This window comes from Heliangelus exortis, chromosome 1 (genome assembly GCF_036169615.1).
Source record: "Heliangelus exortis chromosome 1, bHelExo1.hap1, whole genome shotgun sequence".
NCBI classification, from domain to species: Eukaryota; Metazoa; Chordata; class Aves; order Apodiformes; family Trochilidae; genus Heliangelus; species Heliangelus exortis.
In genome coordinates, this window is record NC_092422.1 from 13,330,596 (window position 1) to 13,354,750 (window position 24,155).

Consider the following 24,155-nt stretch of genomic DNA (forward strand, 5'->3'; position numbering starts at 1 on the left):
GAGTTAGTGGATGTCCCAAAAGTGCTCCATCTGATACAGAATAATATTTCTTGTTTCTTTAAGATCACAGGTTGCAATATAAAGCTTGTCCTGCTGTCTGCTAGCTTCCCATTGTATAGAAAGCATACTTGGGAAGCCATGTTCTGACTGTTCTCTGGATTTATTTTGTCCACATCAGAGAACTGGTGGGGCCTTCCTTCGCAGTGAATGGCTCTCACAAGCATTATGTTGCACCAGAAGAAAGGATCTCTTATGTGTGTTTGAAGTTACTCTCAATTGAGCTGATGAATTATATTGCTTTTGTGATTTGGTCCAAATTGCTAGTAGGAGCCATACAAGATTAACTGTGCCCTAAAATTCTATAGCTTCCAGAAATAACAAAAATACATTTAATTGACAGTTTTGCCACTACTAGCTCAAATTGACAGTTTTGACAGCCCTTAGGAGTGCAAGAGTTCCTTCCTGTGCTCAACTGGACTTCCCTGTTGGCTACTGGAAAATAAAGCACTTGACATTTTCCCTGTAGCATCTTGCTATTAGAGAGGTTTATGTTGGCTGAAAGTTAGAGGACAGAATTACCTTACTATTGCTAATGTAGATCTGCATTCTTTGGAGTACTGCATTCTACCAGATTTTACTGCAGTTTAACATGTGCAGAACACCTCCCTACCCCCTTTCCCTTTTATGTCTTTTGTTCATATATATAGGTAGAGATCCCATTTAACACACTGCTTGAGGAAATAAGGGGAGACCTTATAGATGATTAATCTTTTCCTTTTGAATCAAAATGCAAATGTTGTCTGTCTGTAGAGCATCTCAAACCTTTGTCCTTTCAAATTATATATTTGCTACTAAGACTCTCAGGTAAGGGCACAAGGGGTCAGTGTTGTTGCATAGCACAACTTCTGCAAAAGGGTGAGAAATATGCCTACATCCAGAGATTTATTTACTTTTAAGAAGAGTATGAGATCACAGTGCAGACCAAAACTGATATTATAAGTCATAATATGTTAGTGTTTTCTATGCTTATATCTATAGAAACAATTGCTAAAGGATTTTTTCATTTTCCATGTTAATTAACAGTTACATTTAATGTATTATTTATTAAGTATCATAGAAGTATAACTTGAAGGTGTAAATAGACTGTAGAGGTATAGGGATGTGTAAAGTTAAGCAGAAGGAAAATGTATTATAATATTATTTTTTATTATGTTTGTGTATCAAAGAAACATATATATGAAGATACAGAGGGATTCAGTAGATCGTTTGCTTCTGTAAAACAGAAGTTTGACTTCTGGCTCCAGATCTAAATCCACAGCTTTTTTGCCAGCTGAGCTATATAGACTTGTCACTCACAGCATTAACCAACCTCACACTGAAGTGAAATAATCTCTGTATGGAAAGAACAAACTGTGGAAAGTGTTTAGGGAAAACTGTGCCGAGCCTGTCTGTTGTAGCTGTCAAAAGTACTCTTCCTCATTACACTGTATGTTAAAGTACAGAAGAAAAGCTGATCCAAACTTCTGTTCCTCTTCTTAAAATTGTCCACAAGTTAGAGTAGGAGCAGCAACAGCTGTAGAGGTAGCTAAGTAGTGGCAGAACTACAGCTCTTAGCAGGTCATCATGACCTAACATGATTTCTTGTCATTGTCACTCTCAGATGCCCAGTGATGTGCTTGGTATGTTTATTTGGCTTTTTTTTTTTTTTTCCTATAATTTGAAAGTTCTGGATTCTCAAAAGTAATGATTTAACTTGATAGACAAACAGGGATGAGGTCTCAAAATGGGAGGGTCAAAGGTCTCAATATGACCTTTCAATCAAAGGTCTCAATATGACCTTTGTTGCATTTGGTCTGACCTGATACTGCATCCTAAGGATATCAACTGAAAGGTTCAGAGAAGAATTTACCTCCATCTCTAATAATAATGTTTGTCTTTAAAAAGAAGACTTAACATATGTATTATCATACTAATGTGCAACTCCATGAATGACTCATAAAAAGGGGGAAATTATTTACCAGTTCATAAACTCCTGAGGGTATCTTTCTAATCTCTTACTCATCGTCAGAGTCCATAAGATGACTTTGCATAAAATTTACAGTAATCTTTATTCTATTACCTGTAGGAACAAAGTGTTCAACATCTGGTATATAAGTAGCAACCTATCAAACCCTGGCACCTCATAATAATTCTCTACTATACTGTATAAGTGTGTGAAGAGAAACCCTGGCCTCACTGAATTCAGTAGGAGAAAATGTCCATGCATAGTAGTAAATGTGAATAACTTATCCTAATTGTTTGCTTGATCGGATTCCTGGTATACACATGATATTTAAGACAGAGGCAGTCTTTCCATGCTTTTGGCACAGATCTGCCACTTGTGACCTGTTTCTTAATTAGCATATTTATGTTATAATTAACTGCAGTGTTTGCATAATCCTTTCAAAAAATGACACGTGCCTGAGTATCCTGGGTATCAGCAGCTGCGAGATTACCTCGGGTATAGATACACAGTGCATTTGTCCCTTCCTTTTTCAGAGGCTGCAGCAGTGTACAGGCATTAGCCTGGTATTAACCCAAACTCATGTTTTCTGCACTGCACTTGAAGTGAGTCAGTGGGACTCACTACTTCAGGTTGGAGCTATGCTAGCATCATCTTCTAGTTTGGCCTGGCTTCTGTCTGTTTATTCTAGAGTAGACAGAGAGAAGCTGCATCTGTCTGCAAAATACTGTGTAATCATACCTAAAGAAATGAAAGGTTAGTCACCTGCATAAAGAGTGTTACTATTCTCAACTATGTTTCCTTTACACTTTTGTGCTTACAAAAGTGATTTTCTTAACTACTGTTTTATTCCTAGGCCTCTAGAGCAATGAAGGGCATTATTCTTTATTGGGTTTTTTTCTTTCTTTTTTTGTTCTGCTCATCTCCAGTACAGTCTCCTTGGCATTGTTAGCAGTTACTAACATGAGATAATATGGGGTTTTGTTTACTGCTTTTTCCTGTTGTTAGACCCGAAATAATTTTGAAAGCACCAGGCAGGAAGTAGAGAGACTGATGCAAAGAATGAAATCAGCCAACCAAGATTACAGACCACCAAGTCAATGGACAATGGAAGGCTATCTCTATGTGCAGGAGAAACGTGAGTAAAACAGATTTACCTTTTAATTTGATTTGGAAGACACAGCAAGAAATGCAAGGATGAAAATGGTTTAGTTAGCAGGACAACACAAACAATTTCATGTTTGAATGCTGCAGATTAATGATATGATTATTTTCCAAATGGTTGACAGGTTCAAAAGAAAGGTAAGTGTTTAACTTTTAGAAAAGCCCTCACAGTAGCTACAGTCAGATGGAAGGGTGATCAAAATACTTGTAAACGATTCAACTTCTGCTCCCTGGGTCCTCGTTGTTAGGTCCCCGCTATTGGCCACTCCGTTGACTGACTGGTAGCAAGCTCTGCTCTGGCTGACTGCCCTACACCTTTCTGTAGAAGCTGCAAGCTCCCAGCATGCTGGCTTGGCTCTACCTGCCAAACCTTGCTTTCCCCTGTATTTTTTCTGACTGAACAGGGCCCCTAGTTGATCCAGCAGGAGCAACTCCCACTCCACTGACCCAGTCACCTGAAGAGTAAATGAAGATGCACCTAATGGAAAGCAAAGGTGTTACAAGTAAAGTCATCTAAATGCAGTGTCAGTGTTAAAAGAAATGCAAATCAATCCAGTGTTTTATTCACTTCATAAGACATGAGAATGAAGTGATGAACTAGATGAAGGAATAGACCTAATGTTGTCATGTGTGTGAAATTACTTGGATGAGCCTAGCAATACATCATGTTCTGAGTGAAAGCAGAACCAGGAAATATCTGAAAAATAAAATAAAAGAATTAAAAACTACGCATTGCCTAAAGTCTTAGCAGCCACTGCTTCACACTCTAACCAGTATAGAAAACCAAGCCAAAGTAGTTGTGTAAGGAAGCTTGTTCAAAACTCTCAGTTAAATAGTTTTCATCTCATGGGGTCTCCACATTTATGTATCTGTTTGCTGTGGAATCAACCTGACACTAGAAATGTATATAGCAATGTTTTGAGATAGTGTGTAAATGCTTGTGCAAGTTTGATGTTTGTGCAAAAATTATTAAAAAAAACTTTGCACCTTGTTTCTCAATCTGAAAATAAATAGAAGCCATCTGGATATAGAATTCTGGTGTCAGACTTGACCCCAGTTGACCTCAGTTTTGAGGAAATCTTTTTCACTGCTCGCCTTGTAGGATAACTCAAGAGACTACATGGAATTATAGATAATTTATTTTCCAAATGATATAATGAAATTAGTTTTTACTCCATATGTAAGATAAAAGAACATCGACGCTTATCATAATTAACCTCAGTTGCTTTTACCCTCGGAAGCACTGAAAGTTTTAAGACCCTCTATGTTTTAATTCTGTAATACTGATAAAAGAAACCTGTGTTGTGAAAATTACACTGAGCCCTGCTAATGGGGAAGGTAGAAAAGGAGTGATTCACTGAGCACATGCTGTGCTTCATTAAATAGTGAGAGGCCAACTTGACATCCTCTTGCTGAAAAGAAATTTGTTCATTAGTTTATTCTCTGGTAAGAGTAAGAGGGTCAGTAATTTCTGTGTCAGTGGGGAAGGTACTAGTTGTCTATTTCATTGTCATGTAGGCTTACTTTCTGACAATGATCCTCCCTTAGGTTTATGTCAAATTTTGGAGAACCAGGATACATACTTGCTGTTCTTGAGAGTAAAACAAAATCCTGTATGTATTTATTAGTGATATGCATGGTTGTAAATTAGTTTATTGAGTTAATGGCAAATGACCAAAAATTATTTTTATTTACATGGACAGTCATGAGTAATAGACTTACAGTGCAGCTTGGGTACAGTTTTTAATGGAAAACAGGTTGCTTCTAAACTCATCTAAAGCTGCTTTGATAGTGCTTGTCCTTCTTATATATACTAAAAGATGTAGTGAAGGACCACCAGAGGAAAAATTCTTTTAGCATTATTATAGATTTTGTTTTGCTAAGTGAAAATAAGTTACGATATAGGAGCAGAACAGTAAATTTCTAAAACTGGGTACTCAGGTGACTCATCAATTCATTACATTAATTTCCTGCAAAATGTAGGCAACAGGAGAACTTGATCCAAATTGTTGGAAGAGATAGTTTACCTTTCCGTAGTTGCGTTTGTGCAGTGCCAGACATCTGACTTCCATGACTTCTCATATATCCACCACCTTTGTGGAAGGCTACATTTGGAGGGCAAAGAAATTTATCTATAGCAAAACTGCTAAATTTGGTTTTAACACCTTCCATTTTTATTTGTTTTCTGATGCTGATACCAGATTTCAAAGTTTCTTGTGGAGAAAGGATATAATACTGAATCCTAGTTCTTTATTTGGGTTGATAAAATCTCCAACTGTATTTCCTAGCTGAAAAAATCTTCAGGATCTTGCCTGTCTGCTGCCTGTTTACTCCAGTAAAATGCTATTACCTATCCAGTTGCCAAGGAAAACCAATCTGCTGGGACTTTGTTGGGCAGCATTATCAAGATGTAATAATTGAAAATTGCACCTGAACAACATGTCAAATTTTAAAATTACAGGAGTTTTTGATATTGTAGGCTACATGGGGATGCTGTTATGTTTCATTTCTCTTCTCTAACACCAACTAAAATAACAATAAAATGATGAAATTATTTTTAATACTATCTTTCTTAAATCTAGGACCTCTTGGATTTACTTGGGTAAAACATTACTGCACTTATGATAAAGGAACAAAAACCTTTACAATGAGTATAGCTGAAACAAAATCTGGTGGAAAAGTGGTGAGTTGCACATAAATGAATGCATGCATGAACCGTATAATCCATTTTTTATATTAAGCATTTTGGAACTGTTAAAAATGTAATTGAAGTATAAGGCTGTTTTCATATATGAAATGAATGTCATATAGCATAGATAAAAACTTTAAATATTTTTTTTTTTAGTACATCTATAAACTACATATTTAATAACTTCTCTAATGTGGTGGTTACAAATCAAATGCATAGTAAATCAGTCACATTTGTACAGAATCATAGAATGGACGAGGTTTGGAAGGGAGTGCTGGAGATCAACTAGTTTATCCTCCATACTAATGAAGGGTTGTTTGATCAGCCCAGGTCAGTGAGGCCTGTGTCTAGTCAACTTTTAGATATCTCGAAGGATGAAGACCCCTGCAACCTTTGGGCAACCAGTTTCTGTGGCTGACTCCCATTAAAAGCTTTTTCCTAAATACAAATGGAATCACCTCTATTTCAGTTTGTGCCCATTGCCTCTTGTCCTCTGCCAAGGCACCACTGAAAAGATTCTGACTCAGTTTTCTTTACTGCTTCCAGTCAAGTATTTGTAGATAAAAAATGATCTGCCTTCTCCCGGATGATCCCCGCTTCTCCCCCAGTCCCAGCTGTCTTAGCTGCTCCTCATATAGCAGATGCTTTGAGTCCTTAATCACTTTGCCAGCCCTTAGCTGGACTTGCTGTAGTTTATCACTGTCTCTTTTGTGCTGGGCAGCTGAGCACTGGACACAGCACTCCAGATGTGTCTCACCAGTACTGAGCAGAGGGGAGGGACTGCCTGCCCTGAGCTGCTGGCAATGTTCTGCCTGCTGGAGCCTAGGAGCCTGTTAGCCTTCTTTGCTGCAAGGGCACATTGCTGACTTATGGTCAGGTTGTTGCCCACCAGGACCTGCATGTCCTTTTCTGATAAGCTTTATTGCACCCTGTCAGCCTCAGCCCATCTTGTCCAGCTTTATGCTTATTCATGTTTAACAGTGCCAGCCCCAGTATTGATCCCTGGGTCGTACCTCTCGTGACTGGCTGCAGCTGGACTTCTGCTGTGACTTTTTGCTGTGTTCAGCCAGTTTTCAGTCCTCCTCACCATCTACTTACCTCGTCTGTACTTCACCAGTTTGTCTATGAGGATGCATTAGGAAACATCCTACTACAGCAGGATGTAGCATCAAAAGTCTGGCTAAGACTTTTGAGATAAACCATATTTTTTTTTCTTCCATCATTCACTGAACCATCCATCACATTGTAAAGGGCTATCATGATCCTGCATGATTTGCCCTTCATTAAATCCATATTGACTACTTCCACTCACCTTTTTATCTTTCTGTATGTTTGGAAATACTTTCCAGGATTATTTACTTCATCCCTTACCCAGGGATCAAGATGATGCTGACTGGCCTGTAGTTCCCCACAGGACAAGAGGAAATGTCCCCAGGTTGTGCTGGGGGTAGGTTTAGGTTGGATGCTGGGAAAAATTTCTTAACCAAAAGGGTCATCAAGCATTGGAACAGGCTGCCCAGGGAAGCAGTTGAGACACCATCCCTAGAGGTACTGAAAAGCCGTGTAGATGTGGTGCTTAGGAACATCATTTAGTGTTGGACTTGGCAGTGTTAGATTTACAGTTGGACTTGATTATCTTAAAGGTATTTTCCAGCCTAAATGGTTCTGTGATTTTATACCCTTCCCCTGGCTTTTCCTGGAGACAGGAGTGACATTTGCTTTCTTCTGTTCCTCAGAAACGCCTCTGATTGTGTCAGCCTTTCCAACATTACCAGAGTGGCCTCACAATGGTGGTGGCCAAAACTAGGAGTTAGTCAGCTTTATTCTGTTATCTACATGTGAACTGACAGAATTCTATCCTGTTAAATCTACAAATATAGATATGTAGATGTTTGTAAAATTTTGAATGTAAGGAGTATTTTCAAATATAATGATTAAATAAATATGTGACAAAGAGTTATTAACTACAGTCTTACTTTATATACAGAGAAACTATTGTGTATCTTCCTAAATCATTTTAATCCCAGTTTTAAGGCATGTTCCTTGGAACAATTTAAGATGTGAAGCCATGTGAAGTTTATTGCTTGTGCTAATTTTGTTTTGTTTTGTTTTATAGAATGGCCTTGTCACAAGCTCACCAGAAATATTCAAGCTAAAATCTTGCATCAGGAGAAAGACAGATTCAATTGACAAACGTTTCTGTTTTGATATTGAAGTATTTGAGAGGTTTGAATCTTTTTCTTTGTTTAACAAATTCAAAATAATTTCAAATAGAAGTACTTGCAATTGTTAAAAAATTACTGCTATAATTGGGGCACATATTTCTTTCAAGACTTACTACTTACCCATTTTTCAAACAAAATTCACTGTTGCATATGTGTTGTCTTAATTACATTATATTTGCATGCAGCTACAAGACAGGTTCTTACAGAACTTGTATCACATCAACTACCCTCTTTTACAAATAATTACTAATAAGCAATCTAATTAGTAATCACTATTTCTTTCAAAAATTTATGATAGCATATTATTTTTCTTTTTAAAAAATTTCCTCTGCAGGTTTTTCACTCATTCCTGAATGGTATATAAATAGGTGAAAATAGCTTTTCTGTGTTTGAATTTTATATACACTTTACTTCATAAGAGTGGTATTTATTTCATGCTTGGAAATAAAGAGAAATACTGAATTAATTTTCCCCGTAAAGCATGATAACGAGACTGACTTTTTTAGTCATTATCTTAAGAAATATTTTATGACTGTGCTGTAATTTTAAATTTCATTCAGATCCATTTTATCTACATGATAATTTCGAGGCTACCTAGGTACTTTGAAATATTTTCTAAAATAGGTTTTTGAGTGAGTTCATATTTAAGAAATAGAAATTTGATGTGAATCAATGTTGAGACTATTGAAAACTCCTTAGCTTGAATTGACAGGTTGAGTTTGAAAGTGGTAGTTGTTTTTTTTTTAAGTAGAATTGAATTTATTAGACTCATCTGGGGCAGTACCATTGCAATGTATTTACAAATGAGTGTTGTCCCTTCTCTCTTCTTTTACCCTACAAGAACACCCACATTTCAACAAAACTGCACAGGACAATAAGTTTCACCTGCAATTCTTCAAGTCCTCATCAAAGAGATGAGGCACTTTTTACATATTATTCCTTTTGGACATTTTTATTGATTACAAATATACGTGGCCTATAAATTTAAGGCATTCTGGAAACTTGGACTGAAGATTGAAAGAAGAGTAGAATGCAGTAGTAGAATGTAGTTACTTATTCATTATTGTAAAGATATAACTCACAGGTGCGTAGAAGTTCACTTTTCAAGTTGATTTGGTATTCAAAAGGGAAGCAGTGAATTTTTATACAAGTCAGCAGAGGAGCTAAATAGACACAAAATATTAAAAATATTTAGTGGAATTTTATATACAAAAGCAACATTAATGTTTAAATGTCATGCTTTAAAAATTTGGATTTACCCTAAGAAAGAGAAGATTCAGTGACTTAATGATGTCATTAATGGCTAAGAATATAAGTGAGTTCACATAATTATAAATGCAGTACTGGAGCACTGAGGATTCAAAAAGGCTGTGATAATGATTACACGTGAACTAATTTTGAATTCAAGACTTCATGTTGTTTACTTGGAGCATAATATTGGACATCACCTCCAAAATAAAGAAAAGCTTTGAAAATAATGGTCATTAGTAAAATAAGTTTCCTTCGGAATGTTTCCTTTAGTAAAACAAGTTTCCTTCATTTTAACTATGAAATAACTCTTTTTTAAAATGAGCATCTATACCAGTCTTCAAAATTCTGGTGCAAGATTTTTTGTGCATATTCTGTCTCCAAGCACCCTATTCCACAGAGCTAATTATCTCCTTGCATTATTATGTGCAAAGCTGTATGAAATGTTGGATACAATAGTATCTTATTAAACATTAGAAAACCATGCATAGTGATGTGCACATCTCATTGCATGAAAGAGCATGTGAAACCCTTGTGAATGGATACTAATGTGTTCTCCAGCTAATGGAGAACACACACTGTGAGCCCTTCTAATTGACATAATTAATTTAAAATTTGCTTAGGTGATTTTCACACCTTGGATAAGTTCAGACTTTCTGTAAAAACTATTTGAGAGGTGGCACCATCGTATTTGTACAGGAGCTAAGTAAAAAAGGTGTTTTTCACCTTGAATGTTATTTTAGTTTCTGATAAATTACCAACTATTTCAGTAACTAGAGGGAAAGTTGGTTCAAAATGTACTAAACATAAAGCTAAAGGCAGGTATTTCTAAGTGACACTCGGGAGTTTTTGTTCTTTCTGTACATGCTGACCAGGGGACAGAGTATAAATACAATTTTCTAGCTGAAATATTAAGCAGTAGTTGGAATAGAAAAAAGGAAAAAATTCTGGTTTTCTAAAATGGGTTTTGAAAGAAAAATTCCTGATTAAGGAACTGGGGTATGTTGCAAGGTCACAGAATCACAGTATTGTGAGTTGGAAGGGACCTCCAGAGAAGCCATCAACTTTCTTTAACTTCTCTCTGTCATTTATGTATTCACTTCATGTCAGTATGCATTTGGATTCTGACTTTGGATACTGTTTGAGAAAAAGACATTAACAACCAGTGTATGTGTTTTTGACAGACCTGGAATCATCACACTCCAAGCTTTTTCAGAATCCAACCGAAAACTTTGGCTTGAAGCTATGGATGGAAAGGAACCAGTAAGGATATTTTTTCATTTTCTTTCCCTTTCACAGTTTTGTAGCACACAAATGAAGAACCTAGTATGAATTTCAGGCACTCCATTAAAGTACAGGCAACTACACTGGTCTTTTTTGTGAGACATTGCAAATGAAGATACGTACAAAATAGAAAAGCAGACCTATTAGCAAATTTAAGCCTTTATTTATAAATTATATTATAGTGATTAATGTTTAAGCAATATAAAAGCATGTTATCTGATAGGATTCATGGTTCCAATAATATCTGTAAAGTGGTGGTTTCTGCACTGGTGAAGACAAAACATCTTTTTGGGCGGCATCATGGAGTAAACAATTGGCACCATTATGCCATTGCAGTAAGGCACTGCAGAGAGCATAAAATGTATTGCAAGCTACTAAGAGAAAGGCTTGTCTGAGATTTCTTCCCACTATTACTTTTTTCTTGAAATATTTCCTGAATGAGGGTAATGCCAGACCCTTGCTGAAGGGGAGAAAGTATTTGATCAGTTCTCTGAAATAGTTGAGCATTTTTACAATATTCTTGCTTGACTGAAACAGTACAGAAATTGGATCAGTAGTTTTATTGAAATTGAACCTATTTGGAGTCTGCAAATATGAGTTCTAACTAATTTTAGATGCCTATATAGTTAATTCTGTTAAATCCCGAGTCAGTCGAGAATCTCAAGGCCTGCCTGGAGAGGTTTCTGGGGCACATCCTTCTGCCCAGAGGTGAAGATGATCAGCTGTGTAAAACTGCAAACACAAAAAAAACATGAGTTGTTGCCCCCTCCACCTGCCCCAGTCCTCACATAGAGCTGTTAATGTGAGTTACTGCTCGGGGGTAAATGTCAAGAGGGAGGTGGAAGGCAAGATTGGCTTTCCCCTAGCAGCAAGTTAATACACACCATGTTGCAGCTATCTTAAGAACTACCAACAAACCTGACAATATAGAATTTGAAGCAGAAATATTGACCTGTTGCCATTTGTTTTACAGATCTACACACTGCCAGCCATTATTAGCAAGAAGGAAGAAAGTAAGCTCTTCAGTTATGTAAATACCAAATATTGCCAGATTTCTGTAATGTCCTGGTTTCTAGATAGTTGTGTGTGTGAGAGAGATTAATTACTTTACATTTTCTTTATATTGATATGAAGTAATTCGGATGACATGATTGGGCTACATGAGAGCACATCCTAAGCTATGTAAACTGAGAAAGTCTTCAGCTTTTGTATTGCTGTCTAACATAAATTGGAAGGAAAATTGGCTCCAGAACTACAATATATTTTACAGATCTGTAAAATTTACTATCAGTAGTCTTACAGCTAAATGTAATACATGCCACTGTGTTGAAATAGTAGCCCTATTTACAATCACAGAATCATTTATGTTGATAAAGACCCTTAAAATCATTGAGTTCACCCATAAACTGAAAACTGCCAAGTCCCTCTAAACCATGTACCCTAGTGTCACATCTACATGTCTTTTAATACCTTCAGGGATGGTAGCTTGACCACTTCCCTGGGCAGCCTGTTCCAGTGCTGATGTCCAGCTGGTACAACTTGAGGCCATTTCCTCTTGTTTTATCACTTGTTGCTTGGGAGCAGAGACCAACTCCCGACTCACTACAGCCTCCTTTAGTTGTAGAGAGCAGTAAGTCCTCCCCTCATCCTCCTTTTCTCCAGACTAAACAGCCCAAGTTCCCTCAGCTGCTTCTCATAAGAGTAGTTGTCCAGACCTTTCACCAGCTTCATTCTCCTTCTTTGGACTCCCATCCAGCACCTCCATGTCATTCTTGTAGTGAGGGAGCCAGAACTCAAAACAATACTCATTGTGCAGCCTCACCACTGCCAAGTAAGGAGATATGATATCACTTCCCTTCTCTTGCTGGCCACGCAATTCCTGACACAAGCCAGGATGCTCTTGGCCTTCTTGGCCACCTGTGCACACTGCTGGATCATATTCAGCAGCTGTCAGTCGCATCCCCAGGTAGTCAGTCAACACCCATTTTCCTCTGGGCAGCTTTCCAGCTGCTGTTCCCCAAGCCTGTAACATTGCATGGGGTTGTTGTGATCCAAGTGCAGGACCTGACACTTGGGCTTATTGAATCTCACATAACTGGCCTTGGCCCATCATGTCCCTTTGGATGCAGGTGTGCATGTACCAATTACAGATACACTGAGTAATAGAATGAATGTATTTAAAGATATTATATTTATGTGTATAAAATGTATTCATGTGAGAGTAACACATAGAAATTATTGGCATATTAACATACATATGTAAAAATAATTCAAATATGTCTGTGAGTATGTATCCTGGAGACAGAGAGAGGTGTGTCAGATATGAACACACAACTTTGGAGATATATCTGAGACTCTGGAAATCTAAAATTTAAGCTGCTATGTGTTTTTTATGTGATGGTTTTTATATTAGTGGTGACAAGTATGCTTCTTTAAATTTTTTATTTAGCTAGATAGAGGAATGAGCATTGAAGGTACAGAAATTACTGAGAAACACATTGACTTGAAATAAGATCACCAATTAAAGTTAGTAACAAAGATTCTTTTCCTACGTTACCACTTTATGAGCAGTTATGTGCATATGCAAGGAACAAAGAATCTTGTTACATTAAAAACAATGAATATATTCTGTTTATAATGTAAGTCCTGAACTCTTAAAAGCACTTTCCTCAGCAGAAGCGAGTACAGAGATCTCCTTTTAAAGCAACAAGCTTTCAGTTGTATGTGTAGAGGGGCTTCTGATTTCTGAGAAAGACAGTATTCTGCTCCTAATAGTACATTAGTAATTAGAAGGTTGGATTTTGAGTGGATGTATCTACAAGAATACTACTGGAGAATAAGTATCATAATCTCATGGATAAAATGTGGATCAGTCACAGAACTTTTTCATATTGATAAGTTAGAAAGTATTACCTTCTTTTCTTCTTTTTATAGTGTTCTTAAATGAAGCAGGTTTCAACTTTGTGAGGAAATGTATTCATGCTGTGGAAACAAGAGGTGTGTATTAAAACTCAAATTATGTCTTATGTTATTACAAGAATTATTCCTGAATATTACTTTGATGAATTCTGCTTGTTTTACACCTGTGCTTTGACATTTGTCCATCATGTGGTTTGTACTTTTCATATATTATCAGTGTGCTTTACACATAAAACTGTTGCCAAAAATTCCAACAACATTTCTTAACATGTAAATTAGGTGTTTATTTAAAAAAAAAAATTATAATATTGTGTTGTTTAGACAGCTTAATAAGTAGTGACATGCATCTTCAGTCTGTACACACCAATTGTGCTTTCTCATGGTAAAAATGTAGCTCCCAACTTAGGTTTCTGGAATGAAACCTGAAGGTGAAGAAAGTGGCATGAATGCTCTCTGCTGCAACATTGTTTTTGCAGAGCATAACTTCTGTAATTTTATCCACTCATTTTGCAGATGGTTAATACATTTTTTTAGAATGTTTAAAATAATTTTTGGTAGTGGGAATTTACAAAAACAATAAAATTATCATCACTGGAACCCTGAAATCTGGTGTTGTGAATGTCATTCATCAAACCTTATTTGTTATTTGTATCTATGCTATTAAAAAACCCCAAGCCATTAGTTGAAATTTATGGATAAACTAGGGCTTCACTGTCTCTATTTCGGTATGGGGATCCATATATAACATATACATTCTGAGGTGCAGTGTTACAACAGTACACAGTACATGTTTATATTTTGAGTAAAATCCTTATTTCTCTTGTAAAAGTCAGTCAGATCTTAAATGGAAGAGGTGATGGTCTAAGCAAGTATAGATGCATAGTAATTCCACTGAAGCCTACCTTAGATAAATTAGTTGACATAAAACATTTTTTTAGACTTCTTTTGGGTCTTATTTTTCACTTTTCCCAGCAATCTAATTGTTAGTCCCTAATATGGGTCATTTTTATGCAAAAGAGTTCTATTGTATAGTATGGTGTGGATACAGCAGAACGCATTTCTTAACATCCCAGAAGAGAGTTTAGTAGGGTAAAGTAGTACTCAAGAATATACTTGTACAATTTTCCATAAATACATTTAGATGTCTTGAAGACATACACCAGGCATGTATTTGTGTATATTGATATAAACATATTTTCATTATTTTTATTGTGCTTGTTTTACCAATGTAGGTATTACAATTCTGGGACTGTACAGAATAGGTGGTGTTAACTCCAAAGTGCAAAAGCTGATGAATACTGTATTTTGTAAGTATCTGAAGTGAACATTTGTCAGTGTGCAGCATGTGTGCTGTGATTCATTTTGCCTTAACTGCTGTGCTCAGAAGAGTGTGGCGTACACACTCCACTGTAAATACAGTTTTCTCCATGCACTTACTGCCACTAAATTGAGTTTGCAGTCTTAATATGAATGACCCATCTAACTGGTTTCTTGTGTGCAACAGTATTCAATTTCTGCATTCAATCATTGCTACACATGAGGGAATTGCTGATAAAATCCCTTTCCTAGCTTCAAAGTTCTGTTTATTGGTATCTATTTGTCATGTTTCAGAAGTGTTCCAAAGCTTAATTCTGTAATACAGCATAACTCAGTTAAATAGGCATTTGTTCTAGTCTTTCACTTTTCTTGCTAATTTGGCTCTCTGATGCCTGTGTTTGAATGTTACCTTACACTTTGATACAGTGCATATAGTTAAAGATAACAGGTACTAAATATGAGTGCTAAATTCTTTTTTATTACTGCTTTGGCAGAGATTTAAATATTCAAAAAGATCAGGTTGGTAGTTCATCTGGCTAATAAATAATCATATAAACAAAATGACCAATCTATTATCTTCTCTTGAGATGTTTTTCTAGTTAGTGTGTTAGTCAGATTTTAACACTATAATAATTCAAATTTCTATCAGCCCCTAAATCTCCTCCTGATATGGATATTGATATGGAACTTTGGGACAATAAAACAATAACAAGCGGATTAAAAAACTACCTCAGGTAAGTATGATGCTACACACATCTTAGTATTCCTTTTCTGGCCTTTTGCTTATTAATATATTTGTAATAATTGAGTATATTATTATCTTGCTTAATATTCCTGTGATTATGTGTAATAAGAAATCTAAATTGTCACATACCTACTGCCTTATGGAGATAGTAATGCATTTTGTATATAGCCCTAAATTTGGCAGAATTTAATTATTTATGTTCTTATTTAAAATCTTTTACCCTCAATCACAAAGCACATTGTGCTTAGTCTTTCTTTTCTGAATCCCTTAAGCTGTGTACTATGAGGTTTCATGGCATTATTGCTGGAGCAGAATAAAAATCCTGGCAAGCACATAAGTTTCTACCCAGTGCTGTTGGTGTCTTCACAAACAAATTAATCCCTTTCACACTGTCATTTTCTCTTAAAATTTTTGCTAATAAGAGACAGAATTTTCAGGAATTATGATAGCTTCCAAAATAACTTTTTTTTTTGGTCCTAATATATTAACATTGTAGAGAAACATAATAAAAAGTATTAAATCCAGATGGTGGGTGTTCTATGACTTCTAAAAATCAAGATTTCCTAAACCAGTTACCTAACAAAGGGCAGCATCAGAAATCCCTACTCACTATGGAAAATATGCCTGGGATTTATAGCACAGTGCTGATTTAAACTTCATTGAAAAGACTGGCTTTGGTTGAAAAATTCTACAGTGCATCTTCAGAAGCACAAATCACTGAAGATACCATATTGAAATTAGAACTAGCAGTAGCTGTATTTTTGTGTCTGTAAGGCAATTCACAGTCTGGCTTTCAAAGGATGGCTATTCTAGGATCTCTCAGATTGTAACTTCAGACCCAGAATTTATTGTGAGTTTTTTCCTTTCTTGGGCAAAAGATGACTTCTGAAGCCCATTGTCTGTGTTCTGCAGCTACATTTATTTCTGTTCTACAGTATGGAAGCCAAAAAACTGAGTCTCTGTGCTGAAGTCAGTGCTGGTAGTATTTCCCTTATTAATCTCCAGGGTGACACCAGATTCACCTCAATGAGATTTTCAGACTATGTTGTACTGAGTTGTACACTATTTGCCATCTGTCATCACTGAATTGGGTTCTTACAACATACCAATATCTATTATGCTGATGTTTAGGGCTATCATAATCACACCCATAAAGCTTAAAAAGACTTTGACTAATGTGGTCTTTTATATTTTCTTTTTAATATTTTTTTACAACCAGGTGTCTTTCAGAACCACTGATGACTTTCAAGCTGCACAAAGATTTCATTGTAGCTGTTAGTAAGTAAAGTAATAAATACATTTCATTAAAGTACTATTATATCTAATTCTTAATTTTCTCCATTACTCTCCTTGGTTTTCTGCTTGGTCTCTTATTATTCCGTGATCCAGCTTTGGATCCATGTTCTTCCACACCACTGTGGCAGTGCAGTGCCACATGAAAGCACTCAAAACAAAGATGTCACAGTAGATGAAGCTGTTCAGTGGTCTCTTTTCATCTTTTCAGAAGTTCTTTGGGACTTGCTTGTACATGAAATTCTGAACCTTGATTGGCCTTTGACACCGTCTCCCACAGCACACTCCTGAAAAAGCTGTCAGCCCGCAGCTTGGACAGGGGCACTCTGTGCTGGGTTAGGAACTGGCTGGAGGGCCGAGCCCAGAGAGTGGTGCTGAACGGGGCTGCATCCAGTTGGCGGCCGGTCACTAGTGGTGTCCCCCAGGAGTCAGTGTTGGGCCCAGTTCTGTTCAATATCTTCATTGATGATTTAGATGAGGGGATTGAGTCCATCATCAGCAAATTTGCAGATGACACAAGTTGGGGGGGAGTGTGGATCAGCTGGAAGGCAGGAGGGCTCTGCAGAGGGACCTGGACAGACTGGAGAGTTGGGCTGATTCCAACGGGATGAGGTTCAACACGGCCAAGTGCCGGGTCCTGCACTTTGGCCACAACAACCCCATGGGGAGCTCCAGGCTGGGCACAGAGTGGCTGAGGGAGAAAGGGGCCTGGGAGTTTGGATTGACAGGAAGCTGAACATGAGCCAGCAGTGTGCTCAGGTGGCCAAGATGGCCAATGGCATCCTGGCCTGTATCAGGAACAGTGTGGCCAACAGGTCCAGGGAAGGGATTCTTCCCCTGTACTCAGCGCTGGTGAGGCCACAGCTTGAGTCCTGTGTCCAGTTCTGGACCCCTCAGTTCAGGAAGGAGATAGAGGTGCTGGAGCAGGTCCAAAGGAGGGCAACCAGGCTGGTGAAGGGATCCAGCACAGGTCCTGTGAGGAAGGGCTGAGGGAGCTGGGGCTGTTCAGCCTGAAGAAGAGGAGGCTCAGAGGAGACCTCATCACTCTCTACAACTCCCTGAAAGGAGGTTGGAGCCAGGTGGGGGTTGGTCTCTTTTCCCAGGCAACTCTCAGCAAGACAAGAGGGCACGGTCTCAAGTTGTGCCAGGGGAGGTTTAGGTTGGATATTAGAAAGAATTTATTTACAGAGAGGGTGATCAAGCATTGGAATGGGCTGCCCTGGGAAGTAGTGGTTTCTCCATCCCTGGAGATATTTAAAAAGAGACTGGATGTGGCACTCAGTGCCATGGTCTGGTAACTGCAGCGGTAGTGGATCAAGGGTTGGACTTGATGATCTCTGAGGTCCCTTCCAACTCAGCCGATTCTATGATTCTATGATATGGGTGGGTTCCATAGCATTGATTTTTCTCATCCAAGGACCTTTGTTTTCCCCGCTTGCCTTGAGAAATTGGAGAGAGTGATATTTCCTTTTCACAAATAGAGTAATTAGATAGGTAGTGAGTTTGGTTTTTGTTTTTTTTTTCCTAAGGAAGTTATTTATCCATTTTCTCTTTCCTTGATAAGAATAAAAGACACTCAAGAATTTTAGTTATTTTGAATACAACAGAGTAAAATCTTGGATTTCAATAAAGTGGCACATCTGGTCAAAAATGCCACAGATTTTGTTGGTTCCAGGAATGGTGGTAGCTGTTTTTGAGGAGTTACATAAAATACAGCTTTCAGAATGTTGTAATAAATACAAACAAATCATCCTAATAATTTTAAAGACTAATTGTGTTTGGCTTGTTGTAGTGTATATATATGCAATGGTTTAATTTGTAGTTACATCTTATCATTTGTTCTAATTTATCAACAATATTTGTTTTCTGTTTATAATAGAGTCAGATGATCAGAACTACAGAGTTGAGGCAGTGCATGCACTTGTACATAAGTTACCAGAGAAGAACAGAGAGATGCTGGACATCCTTATCAAGCATTTGGTCAAGTAAATATTTTTTTGTTTTTTCTCTCTGTTATCATTGTAAAATGTGATTATTCCTGCTTAAAATTTGTCAGTGTTGCTTAATCCATTTTTTTTTTGTTCTCAACATAGCTCAAGAATACTCACTGGAGGAGCAAGTATAAAAAATAACACTGTAAAGTGTCACCAAGATGACCAGTTATGACATGTGACTCAATGTTTTCTTTCAAGTTCCTACTTACTTGAAGAATTTAAGCTAATTAAACTTAAGAAATCTCTAAATCTAATGTTGATAGAATATGCTATTTTGAATCTGACTGGAAGTCCCACACTCTTCCAAAAGTATAGTGTAGACCAAAGGGATAATATTTGTCCATTATGTTTGATGTTACTTTTCTCTCTAAAAGCCCTGAAGGGTAGTATAATTTGAAAATAGTAATTTGAAGTATTATTATTTATATTTTTTAAATCCAAACCCATTTTTGAATCTGCCTTGTTTCATCAGCTTCTCTGGCTATTATTAAATTTCAGATGGAAAATAATTTGCATTTATTTGAACTAGTGAACTTTTTTCTTCACAGACTAACACTTACCATGTACTGTGAGGCAAAAACAAGTTTTTATTCTGTTCTGCTCCTCTGTATCAGTTGCCATGATTATATAGAATTATTGCTATACAATTTATCATGTTTTGGCATCCAATGATATCCATGTAAGTTTTACTAAACCTTTGTTTAGTTATCACTAGTATTTGCTGAATATTTTAATATGTACTATTCTTTCTAATTCAAGATGCTGCATACTTTTCAATACATTTAACATCATCTGCAAATGTGAAGCAGTTGTTCAGATAACACACGACTGAAATATGCAGGAGACATGAGAGAAGTCCATATTCATTACATCCATTTTATTCATTACATCCCAGCCATTTTGCTTTTTTGATCACAGCTTGAGCCACAGCCTAGATTAAACTTCCTACAGAGGAACCTCATGTGTGTTTGCTTGCTGTTAGAAAATGTGAGAATTTTGAAAATTTCTTTTAGACCTAGTAATTTAGACCTGATAAAATATTTTAGCCCTTTTTGTCATAAGTCCCTGGAGAATTGACATGACAGGGAGCTGCTGCACATGCTTCTGTTGAAAAAGGTGATTTGACAGACATTGTATGTCATTGCACATGAGGTAACCCAGAGAACCAGGTGAAAGCACGTTTCATAAGTTTCCTTACAGTGTTTTTTAATTAGCTAAAAAAAAAAAAAAAAAATTAGTATCTACTGCTTTCTAACACTGTATAAAGCTAAATTATTTAAAGAGGGATTAATAGCTTTGTACGAGCTGCTAGACTGGAGGCCCAAAATCAGAAATATGCATCCATTGGAAGTAATGTATTTCTACACGGAATAAGTTACAGACAAGCATTTCTTTATTGACCTCTTTTCCCAGCCACTAAATTCTCAATATGACCTTAGATGCATTTTCAAGGAAAAGTAAGCCTGCAATATTCCCTTCTTTAAATGTTCTCTTTAATTCATTGCCTATCATTAATTTGATGCATCTCATTTCTGATAAATTTAATCTTACAGTTTTATACTAAAAACTTTCAGTTCTTTTCTTTCAATATTCAATTCACCCCTTCTAATTTCTGATATAATTTGCCAGCTGTTGCTTATGCTAGCAATTCTAATGAGACTGAATTCAAAACTAGTCTCCTGAGTGTATTAGTTATCTTCCTTCCTCATCTTTTTCCCACCACTGTGTGGAGATTTTTTCAGGGAACAAATGGCAGATCAAGTGCCTAATACTATAAAAATGGGAAAATACTACAAAAAAAACCATATCCTGTTGCTTTATTATTTTGTTTAAAATCCAGTTTCAGAATGTGCATCCTTTCCTTATATTAGTTTTATCTACTCAGTTCCTTTATGTGTGCTCTTATGTCTTGGTGAGAATACTATACTTCTAACTATGCATTATAAAATAAGGATAATATTATTTGTTCTTTTTTTAGGTCTCAATGTCTTTATGACTGGTGACCCTGACCCTGATTTATGTGTCATTGTTCAAAATTAAACATTATTTAGATGTTGTGGGAACAAACAAACAAACAAACCCAGAAAATCCTGAAAAACACCTTGCAAAGAGGTGATGCTGCATGAGTATAAACTCAGTCAGCAGCTAGATAGACATGGAAAGTTTGGTGTTACTTCAGAAAGGCAACTCATTTTTTCTTTTTAAGCATTCTTAGTCAAATTACCTCTCTACATTAAAGAATAAGTCATTCTTGGTATGAAGTAGTAACACCCTACTTTCCAAAGGTTGATGGTCAGGAGTCTGCAGTCTGGCACTAAAAATTTACTGCTGTTATACCAAAGAGAGAGATTCTAAGGCCATAATTAATGCCTTATGACTACTTCAAATTATTACCTTGGCCTCTTCTCTATTCAGTAGCCCAGCAACAGTAGGAATGGGTCAGGGGAAATTGTTTATCAAAATGATCCATTTACAAGCCTGTTTTTTTGTGTTTTTTTTTTTTTTTCTCTTTTGCAAGAAATTGTGGTTTGGAAATGCTCTTTAGAAAGTTCTTTCTAGTTACAATGTTATTAGATTCCCTTTATTAACCAAGACACCAAAATTGTAACCAAGGACACCCAAGCACAGGAAAAACACTAATTTCTGCCTTATAGTATAAGACTGTGTTTCTGTAAGAGACTTTTGCATTTACACATGCACATGCACATGTCTGCACAAAGCAGACAAACATTGCAAAGGCTTATTTTTTTAAGGTTTTTCTAACAAACCTAAAGCTGGGTAATTCAAAATTCCATTTTCATTAGAATATTAGTGGACTTCCCAAACATGCTTTAGTCACCTAAGCCAAACGTAAGATCTGTTACAGAGAAAATTGGATTAAGATAATTGGCTAAAAATGTACTTTAACAAGATAGTAATTTTCATTATTTGACTTCCAAATAGCAGTATCTGCTGGTGCATTTGTCTAAAGTAAAATTTTGGGAAATGTTTTTTGCATAACTTAGTGAAGCGATATAAGAAACCTGTAAGAAGATAGGCATTTTTTTTTCTGTAGTTCATAATTCTGTCATCTCCTGTACAAATCCCTTTCACATATTTCTTCTGACTTTTGATGGAAATGGGTGCTATAACATTGCTGTTCTAAATAGGGAGTATTACATTACAGAAGTAATTGTACATTCTACTTACTCTGTGTACACTAATGCCTGCTCAGCAGTGAGGCTGAGAGAAAGGGTGATGTGTGAGTCCAAACTCCTAATCTTAAAAAAATCCTACATAAGCCTTTGGACAAATCCCATAGTCTTTCTGTTGATGCCTTTTTAATCTTTGTAAGGGGACCGTGTACATGTTATTTGCTACCAAACTCTGACATCAGATAGATAATTTTCCTAGGTTTGCATAACTTATAAAGAATATGTCAAACTATGTGAGAATACTATTGGGAGGAAAATGTAGATGTCTTCATAAACCTGATTAATGTATCCTGTCAGAGAAAACCAGAAGATGAAGTTTGCTTCTATCTTTAAATTTTCCAGGTTTTTATAGATTTTACTGTTTCGTAATTTTAAAAAGTACAAGGGTTATTTCAGTTATGTAGGAAATGTGAAGCTTGACAATGGTACCAGACAGCATTGAAAAGGAAGAGGAAAATGGGAACAAGTGCCTCAATAACTAATACTATTTCATAGCAGATTCAGTAAAATTAAGCATTAAGGCACTTATCAAATCTTTCCTTAGCTTGATATTTCTCAGACATGAGGCAATAGGAAGACTGTGACTGTGGAATCACTGGCAGTCATTTTGAAGGATTTATGATGATATGATTATTTTTTGGCAAATCTCATTCATAAGGAAAGAAAAGGAGCACTGAGGATTTCTGGTTGATGGTTTTCATTTTACTGCCTGATAAACTATTGGCAAAACTAAGTTTGTAAGTTCTACACTTAGAAAAATTGCAGAAAAGTTACAGTAATAACACCATATACAGAAGCAAAAAGTTAATATATTTTAAAGTCAACATATCTCGTTCTGATCATCTACTGTTATCTCTACCACAGAAACAGTTATTTAGTAGACCACATTGTTCTGGTGTTTTCAATCCATTAAAGCTTACATTGCAATGAAAGTGTTTGCAGTAACATTTCTTTGCTTTACATGAAAGCTAAAGCATATGGACCTCCATTTTATCATTGTATTTTCAGTCCATCCAACATCAAATATTCAATTTCCTGTATAATCATTGGAGAGAGAGATCTACTTAGCCTAAGGCTCCTAAACTTTAGGTGATCTGAATTTCTCTGTGGAGACCTTCAAAGATAGTTACTATTCCCTGCTAATTACATCAGGAACTTACATACTCTAGGAAGACATGCTCCTTATCCATTAAGTTATTGCAGGATGAGACCCTTAATGGAAATACAGTAGTTGTACTGTGCATTTTGACTGTAGTAAAAGTGGAAGTTTAAAAAAGGTTTTTAAAGGGGAAGCATGGACTTGGTATCTTTTTAAAGAAATACTCTTTACAGATTTTTGCCTGTTGGAGTTGTAATTTTGCACAACTATTTAATTGCATGTTGTTTGTGTTCATTTAAAGGGTATCATTACACAGTCAGCAAAATCTAATGACTGTATCCAACCTTGGTGTTATCTTTGGACCAACTCTGATGAGAGCCCAAGAAGAAACTGTGGCTGCTATGATGAACATTAAGTTTCAGAATATCGTCGTGGAAATTCTGATAGAGCATTATGAAAAGGTAGAAAGACATTATCTGACTGCTTTGTGATAAAGTGGAACTAAGGTCTCATTTTCATTACCATCCTTAAGATCTTAAGAATAAGAAAACTAGCACTTGTAGAAGGTCATTGACAGAAAGAATGCTTTCTAACCACCCCATGCTATGCATCTGTATTCCTAGCAAGTCTTTTGTGGCTCTACAAGGTTCAGATCCAAGGCTTAACCTGTCATTTTTTGAAGGAGTTGCTCTGAGTCTTCAGGTGCTTTCTGAAGATTGCTGTCCTTCTTGCATCTAGAAATAGAATAAAAAGGTCATAGCTTTGCTTGCAGCTCCTTTGTCTGTCATGATAGCTGTGTGTGAAGGTTCACTGAGCATCAATGTGTGGATTCTCCTCTGAATCACATCAGAGTCTTACTGACCATTACTGTGTTTTGAGGATACAGAAGCTGGATAGTGGAGCTATCCAGCCATCCTTCACTTCCTCTTTTAATAGTGGATTCCTATTATAATCCCTCGTTTTTCAAATGAATGTGTCTTAG

At 36.5% G+C, this 24,155-nt stretch overlaps 1 protein-coding gene across 1 annotated transcript in view; it reads left to right on the plus strand.

Annotated features, from left to right (window-relative positions):
• ARHGAP42 (Rho GTPase activating protein 42) overlaps positions 1-24,155 on the plus strand; it is a 144,488-nt gene that overhangs the window by 108,049 nt on the left and 12,284 nt on the right. The window contains exons 8-18 of the mRNA XM_071734314.1: positions 3,011-3,140; positions 5,749-5,849; positions 7,972-8,081; positions 10,513-10,591; positions 11,586-11,625; positions 13,547-13,609; positions 14,764-14,838; positions 15,498-15,582; positions 16,813-16,871; positions 18,766-18,871; positions 23,475-23,634. Coding sequence (XP_071590415.1) covers positions 3,011-3,140; positions 5,749-5,849; positions 7,972-8,081; positions 10,513-10,591; positions 11,586-11,625; positions 13,547-13,609; positions 14,764-14,838; positions 15,498-15,582; positions 16,813-16,871; positions 18,766-18,871; positions 23,475-23,634 — 1,008 coding nt within the window. The remainder of the gene's footprint in view (positions 1-3,010; positions 3,141-5,748; positions 5,850-7,971; positions 8,082-10,512; positions 10,592-11,585; positions 11,626-13,546; positions 13,610-14,763; positions 14,839-15,497; positions 15,583-16,812; positions 16,872-18,765; positions 18,872-23,474; positions 23,635-24,155) is intronic.